Source organism: Theobroma umbraticum, unplaced genomic scaffold (genome assembly GCF_002168275.2).
Source record: "Theobroma umbraticum cultivar Fairchild unplaced genomic scaffold, ASM216827v3 scaffold_67.0, whole genome shotgun sequence".
Taxonomy (NCBI): Eukaryota; Viridiplantae; Streptophyta; class Magnoliopsida; order Malvales; family Malvaceae; genus Theobroma; species Theobroma umbraticum.
The window spans coordinates 7798881-7820236 of record NW_018397262.1 but is presented as its reverse complement, the minus strand read 5'-3'; the positions used below and the strand labels follow the sequence as shown (position 1 = coordinate 7820236).

Below are 21356 nucleotides of genomic sequence, written 5' to 3'. Positions count from 1 at the left end.
TTATATTTATTTTTGCTTTCTTTGTTGTTTTAATTTCTTTCACCTTTTCTCTTTTTTTGATGATTGATTCTTCATCCTTCTTTTAAGGCTAAGGGAATTTTGTTTTTCTTTCAAACCAAATTTGTTTGCAAACTAGGGTTTCTTCCCCCCACCCAATCCTATTCCAAGTGGCAATAAAAAATTTGGAATTATTTAAAATAATTAGCAATTTTTATTTTATAAATCCAAGGAAAATAGAACTAAAAAAAAAAAGAGGGTTTTCTTTTTGATAATGAATAATTGAAGCTTGAATTATTGCAATCAAAATTGGGTAAGCAAAAGCTTTTGTGTTTTGACTAACTTTTTTAATCCTTGACGTTAGCAATTTTGATTTTCTTTGTCCCTTGTTAATTCTTTTATTCCTTTCATTTCCTTTAATTTAAAGAAAGTTTAGGCCAATGTTGACAAGAAATTGTAAAAAGTAAAAGTGCTGATTTTCCCGCCAAATTCTTCCTATGCAAGAGGATTTTTTTTCTTTTAACATTTTTTTACAAGCTATTAACATGCTTATTCAATAACTTTTTCAATCCAAATATCATGTTCATCAAAAATTTAAATTCAAGTTACTATTTATGATCGATTTAAAATCTTATGTAAATTTTAATAATTATATTTACGTCTGACATGGGATGAGATAACATAATTTTATAGATGTTAAAACAAATTTCTTACATATATATTTGTTATGGCTTCGAGAAAATTGAATAAAGATATGTTAATATGAATTTTTTATATATTAAATAATAAAAAAATGAATGAAATTTAGAAGACGAAAATCAGAATGCTTTTTATTATGCATTAATTTTACAAGATAAGTTTTCTAAAATAGAAAATAACTTAATGTGAAAGAAAAGGTGCAAAGTAAAAGAAAAGCAAGTTAATTCTACAAAGGGAAAGGGGGGTTCTAAAAAAAATAAAAAATAAAATTTGAGTATAAAAAAGAAAAAAAAATGCAATAATGAATTATGAATGTCATCATGGAATTTATTCAAAAAAGAATTTAATTGACATGATTACAAGCCAATTACCATAACCTACTCAAAGTTTTGTCTAGAGTGTTCCACATTTTGTTTCTTTAAGCAACCTCCCACAATTAATCTTGAAAAATTAGGTATTTTGAATTGTATAAAAATTTTAAAAGTAAAAATAAAATAAAATAATCTGTCTATCTCTTTCTCTTTTTTTCATTTAAAATATTCCAAAATGAATTAATTTTTTCATAATATGTGTACTTTTTATGTTAAAAATAGTAAATATTTATATTATAAAAAATTAAAAATTTAATATTGAAGTCAAAATTTTTATCTTAATTTTTGAGATATTTAAAAAAACAAATATTTATCGACGGTTAGTTTTCATTAAATGGAGAGTGAAGCAATGAAAATTGGTACGTACCACTGTTTCAACATCCAATAGAGAAATTGATATTGGACCTTCCAAGTTCTCACGACAATTTTATTTATTTATTTATTAAATTAAAATTGATTGATTTTAAGGTTTGATTTTAAATATTTGTTTAGATTAAATTTCTATTTAAATTATAATTTATTTTTTTATTTAAAAAAATCAAACTTAACTCTTTAAACAAAGAATTCATACATTAATTGTTAAGTCAAAGTTTTCGAATATATATCATAATTCACTTTTAACTACTCGAGATAAGTCAACAATATAAATAAATTATTTATTTATTAACAGGAATGAATTTCCTCATCTAAATAGATAAAAAAAAAATCGACAACAACTACAAAATCATGTTATTTACATCGAATTAATCAAATTGAACACACCAAATACATTATTATTTTAATATATTTTTAACCGTTTGGGAGTCTTCTCTTGTTTTATATTGATTTCTAGAAAATGATTTTTCTCTTGGTGGATTAATAATTTAAAAAAATTATCTTTTTTTTTTAAATATCCTGAGAACTTGACATGAAATGTGAATATGCCCTCTGTTATTCCCCATAATAAAATATCGTAAAGAATTGAAAATTGCATACTCTTTTTGTCTTTAAATATTTATATCTCTTTGATTTTTATATAAATTAAATATTTTTTTATATTTGAGTGATAAAAAAATAAAATATATATACATTAAATTCAATAATTAAGTATTATTACTAATACAAACAATTCATATTATAAAAGGTAGATAATTACAAATTAGAGGTCTTCTTCCACTAAGAAACAAGTTTCCTTCCTTTCTTGATTTTTCTTCCCTTATTTTCCCTTTGATATTCATATTGCCATTTGGTATAACTACCCTCCATCATGGCTCATAATTAGTGGCACTGTCCAGCTGTCCGATATCCATCACATGGTTGATTAAACCTCTTAGCTAAAGTTTGATGATGATTTAATCTATTTATTTTTTTTAGGGTTTTGTGGGCAAAGGGGATTATCATAATGAGTGATTAAGGCCAAAACCCACTTTAGAATTAAGGGAAAATTGGGGATTATAATTAGGGATTATGACAATTTAATTGTACCTTTGCTCTTAAGTATTCCCTCTTTGTTTCTTTCATAATTGATGAATTAAAAAAATTATAATTTAATATAAATAATATCCGTAAAAATAATTCTTATTAAGAACCCAATTTTGCCCTTAACCCAAAGGGATCCTAGGTGGGGTAAAGTGAGAATTTTAAAGTCAAAACATGATCTATTCCAATTCCAAAAACCAAATTATGGTATCTAGTGACTAGGCAACAATCATTTTAATATTTATATGGATTGTGTGTAAAAGGGCAAATAAAGAAAGGTCCAATATTTATTGAAACAATCCATTTAAATTACATTAATTTCATATACTCACTCTTATTTAATAACTCTTATTTTTTTTTATGTTACAAATATACTTTCATGATTTTTTAAAAAATTGTTTCATATCAAACATTTATATTATAAAAATTTTAAATTTTAATATAAAATAAATCAAAATTAAATATTTTATTTTACCTTTTGAAAAAAATAAATAATTAAGATAAACGGAACACTACTTTTCAAAAAAAAAAACGAAAAGAGCATTATTTTATATAACAATATTAGATTATCTTAAACTTGACAAGTAGTCAATGGTGATGGTTATTTAAATAGAGTTGTTTATCAACTCTTAAATGTTGTTCCCCTATCTCTTCCTAGAAATAGTAATTTGACTTAGGCAATAATTTTTTTTCCCAATATAAGAAGCAAAATTAGGTAGAAGAAAAGAGAAAGATTGAACATGAACTTACCGCTTTTTATTTCAATTAAGTTACTTAATTATTTAAATATTCGTATTTTTTGTGATTAATAAAATATACTAATTTTTTGATCAAAAATATTTTAATTGTTAAAATTTAAAAATTTTAATTTATTAATGCTTAACTTGAATTTTAAGATATTGAAAGAAAGTATATTTTTTCTATTTAATTTAATATTAAAGAACTTTCGTACCTAAAAAAACTGAAAAAGTAATAAGAAGTATTATTTATGAAATTTATTGCTTACTGTTAAGAAATATATTAATTTTCTTTCCTTAATGCCATTGCAAAAATATTAATTCTATTACAAAAAGAAAAGGTCAGTTGTGTAAATTGCGAAATGACACAAATGCCATTAGACAAATCCCAAATTATCCTTGGAAAAATAATTAAAAAATAGAAAATAGAAAAATGAAAAAGAAAGATCTGCTTGACCGCGTTGTACGGGTCCCACCATCAATGAGACGTGGCTATGGGACCACACAGGCAACCACGTCAGCTGACTGTCATGTTGGCATATTAAAAGCCGTGTATTCAAAAAGGGCAATTTAAAGAGAGATTAAAAAAAGAAAAATTAGAGAAAACTCCTTTTATTTTCTTCTTTTTGTTTTAAGTAACGTAAATTCCTGTTTAAACCCTTCTGAATTTCTTGTTTGTACAATAACACCCCCAATATTATTACAATAATAAAAGAAATTAATTATAATGAAATAAAAATCCAAAAAAAAGTTCCTCACACGAATTCAATTTAAATGAATAAAGGATGATAAATTTAAATTGATAAAATGATAATCCATGATTAATTTTTTTATTTTTAAACTTTTATTATTTTAAATCTTTTAATTTTTAATTCAAATTAAAAATATTTTGAATTAAATATGATAAATTTAAATTGATAAAATTATAATCCATTTGATTAATATTTTTATTTTTTTCTTTTATTATTTTTAATCTTTTAATTTTTTAATTCAAATGAAAAAGATTTAAGCACCTTTTAATTGTAGGAATATTTTAATTATTTTTACAATATAATGAATTAACAATGATATTTTTTAATTAATAAAATAATATTTCATTTGATTTATATTTTATTATTTAGTTTTACTTTTAATTCTTTAATTTTAAATAAAATAGTAAATAAAAATTATATGATATTAAGTGAAATTGAACTAGATCTATAATCTAAGTGAATCAAATATAATTTGAATAAAACAGTTTGATCCAATTGATCCAGTATGTCTATTGGTCCAAAAAGTTTCATCCAATTAATTTAGTTGATTGGTTTTTAATTTTAAAATTTCTAAATAGAACTAACTAAAAAATAAAATTATTTTTAAATTGATATAAAAAGTATATTTTCATTATTAAAGTTATTTCATATTTTAGAATTATAAATGAAATATATAAATTTAAATATTTCATTCAAAAAAATAAAATAAAATTTTAATATTTTTAATTTAAACTTAAACTAGTGAAATTAATTTAATATTTAATTAATTTGATTTTTTATATTTAATTAATTTTTAAAAAACATTTAATTTATTTAATTTTAAATATGACAAATAGATCGAATCATCTAATTGTTCATCTCTTCTTAAAGAGCAAAAGCTACAAAACTATAGGGGGCATAAACAAAATTGTTCACTCTTTGCTTAACTTCACCGGCAGCAGGCGGTTTCCGGGTACGACCTAACCGGTTGATGGGACAGACAAGATGCAGGATCTATGGGCCGTCCTTCTGACCTGTCTCGTGACTCGAGAGCACGCTAACCGACAGCTGTGTTTTCCTTTTAGACGGCGTCAATCCATGACCTACCGACACGTGTACATATAGTTTTTCCATATGATTGGACTATTTGACCCGGTTTTTCCTTTGCTTTTTGTTCTTTTTAAAAAAAAAATTAAAATAAATATATTTTTTATTTTTTAAAAAAATTAATTTTTTTCTTCTTGGAATTGTGGAAAGCAATGAACGGGGGGTCGTTGGGTGGGGAAGTGGGCCCACATTGATGGAAAGGGCGAGGGGAGGGGTCTGGGTAGTGTCCGGTCAGAGTCAGGATAAGCTTACCAAGTTGACCAGTAATCCCATGCCATGTCACCATCGTCAAAACCTCTTCTTCTATTTTATGGGAAAAAACCCCTTTGTTTTTTCCTGTTTTCACAATATTAATTGAAAACAATTTTGGAATATGATTTCCATTGCAATTTCTTAAATCCATTCTCTTTTTTTTTCCCCACACGTAGGCGTAAATGAAACTTATATCCAACCATATACCGGGATATTCTATATTTGGATTTAGAATGAATTCAAGTAAAGTATTTAATACTCGTCTCGAGTTTTAGTAAATTTCAAATATCATTTTTAAGATATTTATTATTTAAATTTAATTGTATTAATTTTTAAATATTAATAAATCTCCGATACCCTAAACTTAATTATACATATATAATAATATTATTAAAAATATTCTTATAAAATAATTTAATGATCTTACAAATTTGATAGGCGGTTGTACTTTTTTTATTCTATAACGTCATTTTTAAGTGAAATAATCATTTTTTTAAAATTTTAAAATGATTAGGAAATTTTTTGATAAATTTATGCAATTTTATAAATTAAGATATTTTGATTTGTGTATGCAAAAAAAAAAATTCAATAAAATATATATATCCAAATTTCTCACATTGGAATAATTAAAACTCTTAATATAATGTTTATATATAGATAGGCATTCTTTGCCTCCAAGTTAACATGATAACATTCACTTTCATTTTTCACCAAAAAGGTAAAGAAATAATAAGACATAAAGTATGACAAACAAAACGACACAAGGCAAAATGATTAAGTAGTAAACATATATTTTTTATTTAAGTAATTCTTACTTCACTCAAAAATAAGTTATTAAAATTTAATTTTTATTTAAGTAAATTCATAATCTTAAAAAAATTAATTATTGATAAATTTAATATTAATTAATATTTCATGTTATTAGACTCGACATGATAATTAAACAAAACTCAAAACCTAAAACTCGACGAACCACTTTATCATCACGTTGATTTTAATTAAATCAATGTTTAAAATTCATTCGAATATAATGAAAATAAGAGTTTAGTTGAAATAGTTAAAATTTAACAAATTTTCTATTATATAAGTCAAAATTAAAATGAAAATTTTAATGCAATTTTCCCAAATTAAATTACATGCCAACTAGCTGGCTCCACCTCCCCCACTAATAAATCTCTTTTTGTTTTTCCAAATAATGATGATAAAAACAAAGAGACATAGGTGAATGCCCAATGACACCTTTGGTTTCATTTAAATGTATGGGTTAGTTTTTTCTTTCGAAAAGATATAATAATGAAGAAAGGGAAGACAATTGTGCTATATAAAGCATGTATAGGCACGTTCGGCTGCACCCCCGCGGTAATTATTGCTTTACCTAAAGCATACGTAAAGTAAATAAACAATAAATTCCCTGCCACATCAAACTATATAAGAAATAATTAAATGCCAAAGTAGTATTATTTTATTGGTCAGTGGTAATCAGGACCACAATCAATGCTCTCGATCTTTCGATTTGATTAAATAAAATTAAAACGTTTTATAATTAAATTTGAATTTGGTATAATTAGTAAAACTATTCTTTGTTATGGGTTTAAGGAGGGTTATTAATTTTTATTAATTAAAATATTATTTTTTATTTTTTATTTATATAATATTGACATGATGTTGATTTGATGTTAATATAAAAGATAAAAAAGTAATATGATAATATCATCATATTATATCAACATATTACGTTATTATTAATTATAATATTTTAATATATTAAGTGACATAAAATGATAAATAACATTTTAACTGAATCAATCAAATATCACATGATTATATGATTATGCTACATTAATATATTACATCATCAATTATAATATATTAATATGCTACATTATTATTGATTATGACATTTTAGTATGGCATATGGTATAGAATAATACGTAGCATTTTAACTAAGTTAATTATTAATTATAAAAGTAAATTTAATTTGAAATAAAAATATAAAGATTTATTTGACTGAAAATAAAAATATAAAAGTTTAATTGAACTAAATAAAAAAATAAAAACTTATTTGAATTTTCTTAAATAATTTCGAAGATTTTTTAAGCATTATTGCTTTATTTTTTGTTTTGGATTCAAATTTTTTGTGAGCAATAATAATCGAATTCAAATTCAAGGTTTTTTTTTTTGTTTATAATTGAGGGAAGAAAGATTCGAACTCTATTTTTAAAGTAAAAAATCATACATTAACCGATGAGCCAAATGCTCATATGTAAATTTAAATTCAAGTTTGAGTACTTAAAAATTAACAGATATTCTACCCGTTACTATTTCTAAAATTATCAAACTTTTTTATAAATGTGAAATCAAATAATTTTGTTTTGAAGTAACAAAGAATCTTTTGTAGGTAAAACTAATTAGTGATTGTGACTTGTAAAACCATTCTTATATTTTCCGTAAGGTATATGAACACTATGAATTGAAATATGAAATTCCAATTCCTTGGTAGCTTATACTGATAGAATGTCACCATTTTAATTTCTACTTTTAGGCACAAGGTTTCCAAATATAGCAATTAGGTACCTTTTCCTTTAGGTAAATATCTTTGCTAAATCATGGATCCCAATCCCCTGCCTCCATGGATCTTTGCCTACTTAAGATTCCCATTGCATTGATACCTAAACCCGATTTTTATTTTATTTTTTAATTTTAAAATTAAATCTCGATATTTTTAAAATGAAAAACTGATCATTAAATTAAATATAAATTGTTAATTAGTTTTTTTTATTTGAAAAAGTGCAAAGTTTGATGATAGATATTGTTATAAAAATAAGTGATAACCGTGCCATGTATTTATGTCAAAAAATTTGAATTCTAATTAATATTTTCCGTATTATTAATAGAGAAGAAAAAAGGGTTTTATTTTTTTCTTATCAAAGAAACTCAAGACGTGTAATTTTTTCACTTGTTTTCTCAAGTATTTACATCTTAAATAGCATAAACAAAAAATCATCGAGATTGAAATTTTTAAAATCTTTTATTATCGAAACAAGCAAACTAATGAATTGAGAAGAATAAACAATTGTTTAAAGTAAAAAATAAAATATATTTTTTATTTAAAAAAATACAAAATGTTATGATAGATATGGTTAGAATGATAACTGATAACCCATTCTTACATTTACGTTGAAATTTTAAATTCAAATCAATATTCTCCTTATTATCAGAACACAAAATTTCATTTTATCACATTTAAATAAAATTTTTTATTTCAATCAAAGAAATCTAAGATAGATAAGCTACTTCACCTCCTAGATCGAGTTTTGCCCGTCAAAATACGGGAGACTAGAGCCCACGAGTTTGACATTAAGTACAACTGTTGCTGTATTAAATTCACTGAATTGGCTCGCTATGCATCATGTATGGTGGTTATCGTAAAGATGAGGGTCAAGAGGCTCGTGAATAGATTGATAACGAAGAGTGACGAATCTTTGAATCCAAAGCATTTTACAATCGAGACGAACAAATTAATCGATTGAATCAATTTACTCGTAGTCGAGAAAGGCCAACGTTGTTAAATCGATTTAAGTATTTGGTAGTTTGACGAAGGAGGTTGCCTTGAAGGTGACTCCTTGGGCGCGTACAACCCTGCAAACGCACCTACCCACCAGGCCACCACCCCAACCTATCCATCTTGTCTTGCGAAACCCACACGCTATCTAATGAGGAATGCAGCAGCGTGCACACCGCTCATCAACACACCCTTTCTCTTTCTTTCTCTTTTTTTTTTTTGGCTTTGTTTTCTTCTATTTGGTTTGGTTTTGTTATTGTTGAGAGAGAGAAAGAGAGAGGGAAAGTGATAGCTTTGGATTGTGATTTCTCATTTCTTTTTACGCAAACATAAGATAAAAATAAAAATAAAATTTTATTAACTTTAAAAATATCTAAACATATTTGCAAGTCTTCATCATGTCAATGGAATTTTTTTAACTAAAGAGTGAGGGCATGGGTTCCCATGCTTGATTTTTCTAACAAGAAAAAACCTATACCCATTTTGTTGATTAATTAATCTGAGGTAAGTTTTGGTTGATGGGGATGATTCTGAAACGTATAGAATATGCTGTACCAATGGGCATATCGATTTGTAATTTAGTATATATATTTTTTAAAAATGATTTAATTTATAGTTATTAAATCGAAACATATATTTTATATTAAAATCTGATAAATATCGTGTATTGAATGATACATTTTTTATATTTAATCAAATTAAGTTGCATGTTGGACTCATGGACATTGTTCATTTGATTTGAGCCAATGGACAACTAAGCTAACTCTTTGGCATCTTATTTCATGATGATTGTTTTTATTAGGTACAAAGCATAACTAAAGAAACAAAAACAACAAATACAGTTACAGTCATGGGCTCAACATACTTGAAATATATCCTAAAACACAAATAACTTAATTGTTCTTACAATTAAAATTAAATGAACCAAAAATGTTATTAACCTGATAAATAAAAAGTGCAAAACCGATTACTAACTTCAATTAACCAAAGCATGAGGATCGGATAAACTATGAATACTCTAAATGCCTATTAATCATATTTATAAAATTATATATATATATATACACGTGTATATTAAGGTATCGACAACTATAAATTTAGAGATTGCCCTTTTAGCCCAGTTTGATTAGATTTGGAGCCCCAATGCTGACTTTCATCTTGGGTTAATCTTAGACCTAAAAGCAAAAGCCCATTAACCTTATAAGATATGGAGAAAATTTTCTGCTCAAGCTCAGTAAGCCCAAGGAGAAATTAGGCTAATTGCACATACCCCAACTTGAAAAAGATACCATATTTTATGCTGGAGACAAAGGGACAAGGAGACAAAAGTCCTTCCCTAATACCTCATTTTTTTAAGTATCTAACCTTATAAAATGAATATTATACATATAATAATCCATAAAATAAAACAAATACAAATAGAAGCATGAATTATAGACAAAAAAGAGTCAAACCCAACTGACAACAACTCCACCTACTCATCCTTTTCCATGTAATAGGAACAGATAAAAAGAATTGCTAAATCTCAAGCCCCCCCAACCCAGTCTGTGCTGTTCAAAGTTCACCAAAGTCTTCCCCCCCTTTGCATGTTTTCCCATTGCTTCAGTACCCTGTTGGAAACTCACAGTTCCCATATCCTGCAGTGCAAAGAAAGAAAACAAAGGAGGCTTTAATGGCAGGCAATGAATGAGGTTAGCCCCACATTTTAATGGCTACAGATAGGCAAATGGGCATTATTCATTTGTACTACAAGATTAGCCAAATCAAGCTATAAGCCTAGAAATAATGTTGGTGATCATTTAAAATGGGATTTAAAATTCAAATATGATAATTATTATCGAGAGAAAAAGGATAAAAATATGTACTAGGAGGCTGCGAGACGACGTAAGCAGCACCACCGAAGTCGCACGTGCCGATCCCACGTGTCTTCTTTTGATAGTAACTATTGAAAGCATAGGAGGCATGTGCCTCCAGGGTGTTAGGACTATAACATGCTGCACCTGGTTGAATAGGGCTGCAATCAGCCTCTCCCTCACCACAGGCATAGTCCAACGCCGCCTGCAGCTTCTTCTCGCCGGCATTCTTGTTGGCTACGCACCACGTCTGTCCTACAGACGTCTTCGACACCTCGCCGGTCGGCGGAACTTGACTCGTGTTCCCGTTGACCGGCGTTGACTGGCCACTTTCGAGTTCCTCTTTTGTTAGTGGTATGTTGTATACCTTTTGTTCATTAGGGTAAAACAACCCATAATTTCTTTCTGACGTAGGACCTGGTTTCTGATTCTCATTGAACAAAGCAAACAGGTAAACGTTAAGTGGGTCCTGGGGTCTCAAAGGGGTCCCATTTCCACTCAAAACTCTTCGTACCAAGTTGCCATTATACGACGCCGCATTGGCTTCACTTGCACCAATTTCGTTCTCGGCTCCCATTGAGGGCCACCCTGTTTCAGTGACCACCATCTTCACGTTATCGTATTTGAGAGCCGACATGGCTGCGAAAACGGCGTCGATTTGAGCTTCGAAAAGGCTGTTGTACTTCAACCCGCTGCCGGAATCAACCACACCGGGGTTCTCCTTGAACAAAGCGTAGTCGACTGAAATTTCATCGGAGTTATCCGAGTATGCAAAGAAGGGATACGCATTGACCATGAGGTAGGAGTCGGTTTGTTTCAAGAAATCCAACATGGGTTTGATCACAGGTTCGACCAAGGCCGGTTTGAATGATCCGGCTGAAGAAGGGTATGAGTTTTGCAAGGCGCTGAGGGCTATGGGGGAAGAGATTTTGATGTTGGAATCCAAGTTGAATTTCACCAAGGAAGCATGAACGTTTTTCATGGCTGGTACGAGGTAGCTCGTCGTGTTTTTGGGGTCGACGAATACTTCGTTCCCGACAGCGATGGCTTCGATCTTCGTTTCCGGGTAGAATTTGGAGATGTTGGATTGAACCCAATTGTCAGCGAAGGACTGGTCGGCCGCGGCTGAGGCGAGGAGCTCGTTGGGAAGAGCAACCACCACGCTGATCCCGGAGTTCGCCAAAGCCGTCAGAACCGTGGCGTCTGTGTCGTAGAGCTTCACTTTCTCCATCCCAATAGATTTCAAGAGTTCCACAACTTTGTCTGGCGAAGGCAAGTCGTTGGCCACACGACCATAATTAATCCCGATCGAACCAGCATCTGCAACAAAAAAATGTACAACAAAAAGTTAAAAGACAAAAGCAAGTTTCGAGTTTCCATGTTTGTGTTCAGAGACATGGAGAGAAACATGTCTTGTAAAGATGGAAAGTACGGTTTTTCGTTACGTACCTGAAAACCCCATGGCTGAAAGGAGAAGAACAAGAAGAGAGAAAGCCTGGTAAGCCATGCTCTGAACCTGGAAGAAGCAGAGCATGAGAAGAAACAATGGCAGAAAATGGAGATTAGCAGAGAAATTAATTTCAGAGATGGGGGGATTATCATGTAGTTTTATAGAGGGAGTGGGATTAGTGGGAAACAAGAGAGTGGGGTCATGGGTTAATATGTGGGAGGGACCCACTTAGGGAGCTTGGCGTTAGCCAAAAAGTGGGTTGAAACCCACCTACTCGACCGTTTTTTCTTCACTGTTGCTTAGGTTTGATTTTAGATTTGCAGTGGGACATGCCATCACATACACGTGTCCTCGATGGACCTGGATCAGCCAATTAGAAGGTTCAAAATTGATGATCCAGAGATGCTCTCATTGTCTTTTATGTCGATGGATGATTGATGGTTGGAAATTTTGCTTAGGCTTTGTTTCTTTTCCCTAAATTCGAACGTTGGGCTGGGGTTTGACAGCTAATTGTTGGTTTGGTTTTATTCCTGGATCATAATCCATGCTTCAATTGGTTGCTAATGTATTTGGTGAACATAAGTCGGTGTCTTGTGCGATGTTCTTTTCATAATATCATCCAACATTAGAATTTTCTATTAATAACATAAAAATAGATATATAATTTAAAATTCTAAAAAAAATAAAATTTTTTTATTTATATTTAATCAACATAAATTCTTTGTTCGATTCGATCCTTCATTTGATGTTCTTTTCATAAATTCATGTAGCGATATAAAACTAGATACGTGATACAAAATTAAAAAAAATATTTATTGATATAAAAGATTTCTATTCATATTTTGCTATTCAAAGTAAACCCTTTGCCTATCTTCATATCTACTAAAACATTTGAGGCCCACTCTTCCATAGATCTTGCCCAAGTCTTTTTCTTAAATCGACAGAGCATTTGTGATCTTAACATGTTGCTTCCTTAGCTAGAGACTTCACTTTCATTAAAACTAAATCATGTTTTATATTTCACTTTACGTTATTTTCCATTTTAGTTAAAGTGTAAATACGCGATTAACGAAGAGTCTAACCAAAGTTTCATCATGTTTAAAATATGTGTTGGATGGTGTTTATGATAACAAAAAAAAAATAAAATTGGGCAATCCCATACCAAAATCATAAATATTATCTTAAAATGCTAAGTAGGGAACAACATGATTCATTGTCCATTGATAAGTAACCCCATTAGCAATTTTCTTATGGAATTTTGTCTCCATTATTAGGGTTCACACTTTCAATCCTTAGCTAACAAGTTTCTCATTCTGATTTGATTGATTGAACCATTTTCTTTGGCAATATTTACATATGATTATCAATATTTTCTCATATTTGAATGAGAAAAATGTAAAAATGAGTGTAAATTTTTTTTCCATCAATAGAATTTAACCTGTTGACTCAGAGAAATTGATTGAGGCCTAGGAGATAAGTGCAATGAAATGAGATAAATGCAATAAAGAGATATATGCAACTTGCAAGTACCTATCCAAACTTCCAATGTGAAAATGTTCAAAGGCTTTTAAGTTGGATAACAACACCAGCACTTGAATGAAGAAAAGACAAGACTAAAGAAAAAGGCTGGTTATATGTATTCATCTTAAACCTTATTAATCATAATTTATACCCAAAATTGACCATTTACCCACTAGCTCAACTTAATTAATTATTAATCAGACTATTAAAACTAATCAATTCCTTTCCTTCTTGAACTTGAAAACAATAATCAATGATACAAAGCTTGTGTGGTTTAGATAAAAGCTGAATATACATCACAACAGTTCATTAAACCTTTTCAAAACAAGATAACTCTTGTTTTTTAGTACAAGGATTCGATTTAAAATCAATTGATGATAAGTATAGTGATCATTGTTATATTTAATTAAGTTTTTGATATTTTAATATAATTGACGTGTGATTTTTTTTTATCATTTTTCACATGTAGGGACAACGATTTATATCCAAAATGATTCACGAAAAAACCAACAGAACACAGATAGCACCTACTATAAAACTAAGTTGAACTTTTTCGTGCAAACTTTCTGTTGCAAAGAGTTTATTGTCAAAGAAATCTTTGGTCTGAAATCAATCTGGTCCCCTTACACTCACCTGCTTGGACAACTTTATAGAATTTGTCAATGGTGATAATATATTTTGAGATAGAGCTAGGGAGGCTTGTGCTTGTTGGCCAGGGGGATAGAGACAGGGAATCAATGGCATCACTTCAATTTCAAGCAGCTGTTGTTGACGAAAAAACAAAACAAAACAAAAAATTAACATTAAGATAGTGTTGGGAATTTGTATGTTGGGGTCTCAAAGGGTCATAGGTTTCATATCTGTTCACAAGAAATCTCAGAGAATATCATGGCTACCGAGGTAAATGTCAGTTCTATTTTATTTTTTTTTTATTTTGAGCACAAATCCTAATCAAAGGCAACACAAAAGATCCTAGTTATCATGCTCACCACTCATGTGGTAAGTATATTCAACGTGGTTGTAGAACAAAGTATCCATAGAATTTCATCTTGAGATGTCTTGAAAAGAAAAAGATGAATAAAGAAAATGAATTCGTAGTCTAATAACGATAATGAATGAACGGAGATATAAGCTTATTATATCAATTATAGGATAATTAAATACTTTTATCTTTTTAAGTTTAAATTTAAATTTAAATAGGTCCATTAGTTTTAAAATAAACACTCGGTTTTAAAAAAAATCTTCTATTAGATACACAAGTCCAGCAGTTAATCATCCGTTAATTTTTTAATTAATTTTGATGACATTGCAATATTGAAATAACAATATTATCGTTTATTAATTTTAAAAATTATTATTATATAATTTTTGTTAATTTTAATTTTTTCATAATTTCTGTGTTTACACTCTTGAGGTAGAGTGTCTATTTCGAAAACTAATAGATATACTTGAAATTTCGATTAGAACTTAAAACTGCAAGAGTGTTTTACCCTAAATTATATATTACTAACTTAAAAGTCAAGGTAAATAACATAATAAACCCAAATTCTATGTCTAGGTAAGCAATGAAGTATTTGGAATTTAAAAGAATTATGAACTACAATTTTCTTAATAGCTAAAGAATATAGCTTTTATGTAAGCAATTTGGACTTCACTCAAGGGCTAATTAAAGGGTGGAGGAAATCAAGAACAAAACCTCACCAAAATTGAAGGAAAAGTCCAAAGTCCCAACCCATTAGATACACCTTTCCTTGGTATAAACGTTAGAATTTGGTGAATTTCAGTTGGGAAAAAAAAGGACATTGAACCACAGATTTAATATTTTTTTCCCTTGACTTGTTTTGTTTGAAGGAGTGTCCTATCATCAACAAGTGACCCTCGTGACCTTGACCCTTTGAAATTTGATCTCTTTTCAAGGCTTAATAATAAAGAAAATTTTCATGTGCTTGGTTAGTTGGGGGAGAGTTTCTAAAGTGTAGGAAAAGGGCAGGTGAGTGCTGACCAAGTTTTCCTTTTGGTTCCCAACATGCAAGGCTTTTTGCATACTCGGCCTTGGTTTTATGAGCTTTGATGATAACTTCAATGTGGGCGTACAAGTCGGCAGATTTCTGTTCACCAAGATTGTCTTCATGGGGGTTGGCTTTGTTGCTTAGGTCGGTAGCCTTCTTTTCTATGAAAATTTGGTATATGGGAAATTTCTATGGTATTAAGAAAGCTTTTATTTGCCCCATTAATATTTGCTAGCCTAATCAAATCTCACTTGTCCTTGTGAAAGAAGGAAAATGGAACGATCGACATTTCTGATTTGACAGATGTGAAAATAAGGAAATTGTTGACTAAAGTTATTGCATGTAGCTTTCATTGTTTTGAATTTTGCTTTGTGATTAATTTTTTTATATTTTATTAACAAATTAATGCTGTTATCTTATAAATGTGTAAAAGTTTTTTTGAAATAAATATTTTTAGAGTTACGAGTAGTTATTACTTAAGATTCTAGATTTTTAAATCCAACTTGTTAACCATGTGATGATATTTGATTCATTGATCATGTGTAGAATTTATACACTAATAATGTGTCCAATATAAAATTTTTTATTCCCAAATTTACCCTCAAAAAGCTCAATTATTTCTAAAAATCCAAAATACATTTTGGGCTAAGGATTGGGCTTGGGCTTTTGTTTTTTTAATAATTGAATTGGGCTTAGTTTAAACTAGATTTGGACCCCTATCACCAAACCTTTCAAAACGACATCGTATGCTTGCAAGCATTAATTATACACCATAAAAGCTTTAAGGGGCTTGCAAAGTTTTTATATATATATATACATATATATATATATATGTATTACCTGTAATTATTTTTCATGCAAAATTCTGAAATTCGTCATTAATAAAGAAATTACTGAAAATTGTGCAGTCAAAAAATAAATTTTAACTGCTTACTGTAGATTGCTATCTTGGAGGAACGATTCTTTGATTAGTCCCCAACATTATATATGGACTGCTGACAATAATTCAAAACATTAGTGAAAGAGATTCAAACCCAGGGAATCCAACTTATACAAAGACTTTTAGTTTAAGGGGACGCAACCTATATAAAACCAGAACATTCAACTGGACTTCAACTTAGTATTGGTGGCTGATCACCCTCTGGGGGCTTAGGTGCACCTGGAGGGAAAATCCTAGGCAGTCTAGGAGGGTGATGCCCGGGTGGTTTCTCAGGACAAGGAAGGTGAGGTGGATGAGGCGGGTGAGGAGGAGGGTGAGGTGGATGAGGTGGGTGAGGCGGGTGAGGTGGATAAGGAGGGAATGGTGGTGGCCGTTGAGGAGGACTCGGTGGCCGTGGTGGTGGAGCTCTGCATATCCACACATCGCATACAGGCATCGGACTCTCCAAGGGCATCTGTTACCACATCTACCGCAGTTAAAGGGACTAAGGTTGGTATTGGTGCAGATCCCCCTGCAGCATTGCCAAGTAAAGGGACATCTAATCCCACACAAGCCGCAGTGAGCAACATCACTGGCAACATCAACACATTGGTCCCTGCAACACCGCATCCGAACTGTGGCTAGATGTTTTCCCTGCTCACACACCCATGGCCTGAACTTGCACCCACTGGTCTTGGCCTTGGTTTCGCTGCATTCCTCATCAGCCAAGGTGATGACACCAGAAGTTGAATTTTGTTGCAACCATTTCGGTTTTGCATCAGTTTCTACTGTCAAAAGTGGCAGCAGGATAGCAATAAAAGCATTGGCTAGTCGATTCATCATGCAGATACACAAAAGTCAGAAGGAAGCTGTCAATATTTATCTAGGAAAAGGTGGTTAGTTGTTCATGTTTTCCTTACACTATTTCATGCATCAAGCAAGTTGTGTAAGAGCGTGAAGCAAGCTGTTTCCCTCATAACATAAAATAATAAGTAAATTGAAATATTGAAAAAGGGGCTTCTTTTCCTGGTGAACAGGGTCCTTCATATGGTAAACCTGAGGCTGAGTGCATCATTATAATTCCATGGACATGAAAGCATGTTTACAGCCTCCTAAACCCCCTGTCACATGCTTTTGCAGAGTTCGCCGTGCTTATTATCAATTGGTTTTTTAGTTTTAAGTTGAATGCCAGTCTTAAAAATTTAAGACATACAAAATGTATTTTGAAAAAGAAATTTTCACTTTTTCATGACTAAAAACCAAAACCATGACATTTTCAGCTAGCAAACATGATTGATTACCCAACCTATACCTTTAAGGATCTCAAGCTTAAGATCATATGTGAATAAATAATCTAATAATAGTAAACATAATTTATTTCTTAATATATGCATGAAGTCATGACATGGAACATTTAGAAAAGTAGAAGTCCACTTTGGCAATTGAAACAAAACCAGCAAATCAAATCGAGGCACAACATCAAATGCTAATGTATGTATATGTGAGGAGAGAAATACGAGAGAGGGACAAAGAGAGAGGAGAGGAAGGAAGGGAAGGGAGGGAAGGGGAAGGAGAGAATAATTTGGCCAAGAAAATGGAGGAGAAAAGTTATCACAACTCAAGTGTGAGTCAACACAAGTTCCTTCAACAATGGTTGCACTTCTCTTTTGATCTATTTCTTGGTCATTATACCTTCAAGTCCAGCTTCCTCCTCCTCCTCCTTCTTCTTCGCCTCCAAGAGAGCAACAAGTCCACCCATGTTTGGTTTATCTGGGTAATCTTGGCTCTGGAAATTATCTCATGGTAGAGGATCACATTGCAGATAGTATGTACCAAAGGGTAGGCAATCCTAACAATTTTGGATTACAGAAGTTGCATTTCCATGGCAGTCAGACATTTGAATGGTACTTTTTTTATTCATTCTGATGTTTTGTCATTGCTCTTCCTATAACATTATAATAAAAATTTTAACTGCATATATTCTCTAACTTAAGCTATAATTACAAAATTAAATAATATATATTCTCGATTGTCTGCATAAAAAAAAATCAAGTATAAAAGATATTGAATAAAATTTGATCCTTTATTTAAATATGTATCTTTATCACAAAAATACAACAAAATTTTCATTGTTCAATAAATATTGATAAAAATATGTGTATAATTATAATTTTTAATTAATTATTAACATATTATTGATTTTCTCATTGAATATTACCGTAAAAAAATTAATTATCTTGAAATTATATATTAAGAATTCTATTGGGATTAGTAATTCATGATTATTTAAAATTATATGATGAATATTCCTCTAATTTTCTTCTCCCACTATATATCAATAGGTTTACTTTTCCTTCTCTGGATTAGGACTTCGTGGTTATTCAAGAGACAAGCTTTTTCTTTGGAATTTGTTGAAGAAAAACCCTCCTAGGAAAAGCCAATGAACATGGTGGTTTCTGCATTGGGTAATTCTCTTTCTTGTTATTGTGTTGATGCTAAATGTCTATTCTCAATGGGGGAAACTATCGTTATCATGAGCAGGTATTGAACAGAAGATGGAAGCTATGAATAAAATCGAAGGGGAAGGGAAGGAGGAATCATCTTGCCTTTGCAATCTCCCTGATGATCTCTTGAGAATTATATTGAGTTACTTATCAGTTCTCGATTACATCAACTTTCGTGCCGTTTGCAAGTGTTGGCGTTTAGCTTTCTCCAAGTTTGCTGCTGTTTTATCACAAGAAAAACCAGGAAGGGAGCTTCCATGGTTTCTGGTCTTGAAGAGAGAACATTCAGTAGACAAGTCAATAATGTCTGATTACCACCGCCCGGTATTACACACAACAGGCATGTTGGGGAGTTTGTCTTCTTCGTCCAGGCGTATTTACAGAACCAACATGCCAGAACTAGGCGGAACAAGAGTCCTGTTGTCCAAATACGGAAGGTTGCTGCTCTTCAGGTCTGGAGGGATCGATTCTTCGGAACTTTACTTCTTCAATCCCTTCTCCAGGGCAAAGATTCTACTCCCCTTTTTGGATGTATCAATGTTACTTAATCCTGTTTTCGCCATATCTGCTCCGCCAACATCACCAGATTGCATGGTTTTCATCATCAGTTATGTGGAACCCAATCAAGATTATATTCATCTGTGCAGTCGAGGAGATTCTGCTTGGAACTGCGTCAGTGCTGGGCACACTGGTCCGGCTCTTGTTGTAGTATTCGCCAAGGGAATATGGTATTGCTTACATGTACTTGGAGATCTAGTTGCATATGATCCTGCTCACCTTTGCTACAACCTTCTTGACGTAAAAGACTACTCTCCTGGTCATTTTACGTTCGTTTCGTATCCTGTCAGTCGTGGAAAACAAATTTTTCTTCGCGTTCATGGCCAGTGGTGTTTCGAAGTTCCATTAGTGTATTTTTCCAAACCATTGGTGGCTAAAGAAATAGTTTGCCAAGCTGATGGAAGCTGAACTACCAGGATTGTGGGTACTTGTTCCGCACAGATGTGAAGGAAGCAATTGTTCAGGAAATGGGTCTGGTCTCAGTTGATTCTTTCAATGTGGATGCATGGTGTGCCGAGCTTGGTGCAGATGATGATGATAATAATGGTATAGAGTTTCGGTGGCATTGGTTTACAAACCAACGAACAGCTCTGTATCGTTTGCATGGAACAAGTTGCCATTTCAACCATGATTGATTTGTGATGTTGGTCGAACCTGTTTGGATTCAACCTTCCCCCAACTTGAGCTGGAATCTCTGATTTTCGTATATGCAATTCTGTCTTTGTCTTTGAAATCATTATAACAAGAAATGAAACACATGCAACTATTTATAATATAATGAATTATGAATTCTTGTTTTAAAGAGAAATAGATTGCCAACCTAGCTCCCTGTTCATCTGTTTGGCCAACTTGATGATGTTGCTGTACGAAGAGGAATGCTTGATATTCTAAGCAAAAACATATATCTATGTATGTATGTATGTATGCATGCATGCATGCATGTATGTATGTATATGTTTTCTTGTTTCTTTCTTCATGGCTAATCTCAGTAGGAAACTCGAATGTCACCCAAATATGGAGGCTGAGGAAATAAATGAAACTAAAGAGACGAAAACCTACTGTCTTTACCGTCACCCGGAAAATGTTCTGACAATTATATTGAGGTATTTCTCAGTCCTTGATTACATCCAATTCCGTGCTGTTCCCAAGTGTTTGCGTCTGGCCTTCTCCAGTTGTGCTTCTTCTACCATATCACAACAATATCCAGAAAGAGAGCTTCCATGGTTGGTGGTCCTGAAGACAGAGCCAGTACTAGGGATGTTTCATTGGAACTGCATGCCCGGTGTTCCACACAGCAGGCTTGTTGGGGAACCTGTTTTCTTGGCTTGCTTACAGGACCCACATCCTGTTCTCCAATTAAGAGTGGTTGCTACTTTTTGGTTCTGATCAAGACAATAATTCTTCTCCAAGGCCAAAATTGTGCTTTCCTTCATGGACGTAAGCAAGTTACTTAGCCCTCTATTTGACATATCTGCTCCACCTACATCACCAGATTGCATGGTTTTCATCGCACATTGTGTCAAACGCTTACATGTTATGATTGATCTGTGCAGAAAAGGAGAATCTAATTGGACTAGCTATGGAGGTGGGTGAGGTAGATTATCAATGCAGTCTTTGCTAAGGGAATA

The 21356-nt window shown here is 31.3% G+C and overlaps 1 protein-coding gene and 1 pseudogene across 1 annotated transcript; both read right to left on the bottom strand.

Moving 5' to 3' along the window:
• Nucleotides 1-10280: 10280 nt before the first annotated feature.
• LOC110419185 (glucan endo-1,3-beta-glucosidase 12-like) lies at nucleotides 10281-12372 on the bottom strand. Its single transcript, XM_021432116.2, has 3 exons — nucleotides 12217-12372; nucleotides 10780-12087; nucleotides 10281-10551 (listed from the first exon to the last, which is right to left on the bottom strand). Exons 1-3 carry the CDS (start codon nucleotides 12299-12301, stop codon nucleotides 10517-10519), a joined length of 1428 nt encoding a protein of 475 aa, XP_021287791.1. The 5' UTR covers nucleotides 12302-12372; the 3' UTR covers nucleotides 10281-10516.
• Nucleotides 12373-16859: 4487 nt separating this feature from the next.
• On the bottom strand, nucleotides 16860-18425 carry LOC149527048 (uncharacterized; annotated as a pseudogene).
• Between the last annotated feature and the right edge of the window lie 2931 nt (nucleotides 18426-21356).

What these genes read in the sequence shown, in the direction of transcription:
- LOC110419185 (XM_021432116.2), bottom strand. Translation starts at nt 12,301, where the DNA reads ATGCTCTGCTTCTTCCAGGTTCAGAGCATGGCTTACCAGGCTTTCTCT. An exon ending in TTCAGCCATGGGGTTTTCAG is followed by an intron (nt 12,088 to 12,216) that starts GTACGTAACGAA and finishes TTTTTGTTGCAG; the next exon opens with ATGCTGGTTCGATCGGGATT. An exon ending in CGTCGTCTCGCAGCCTCCTA is followed by an intron (nt 10,552 to 10,779) that starts GTACATATTTTT and finishes TTTGCACTGCAG; the next exon opens with GATATGGGAACTGTGAGTTT.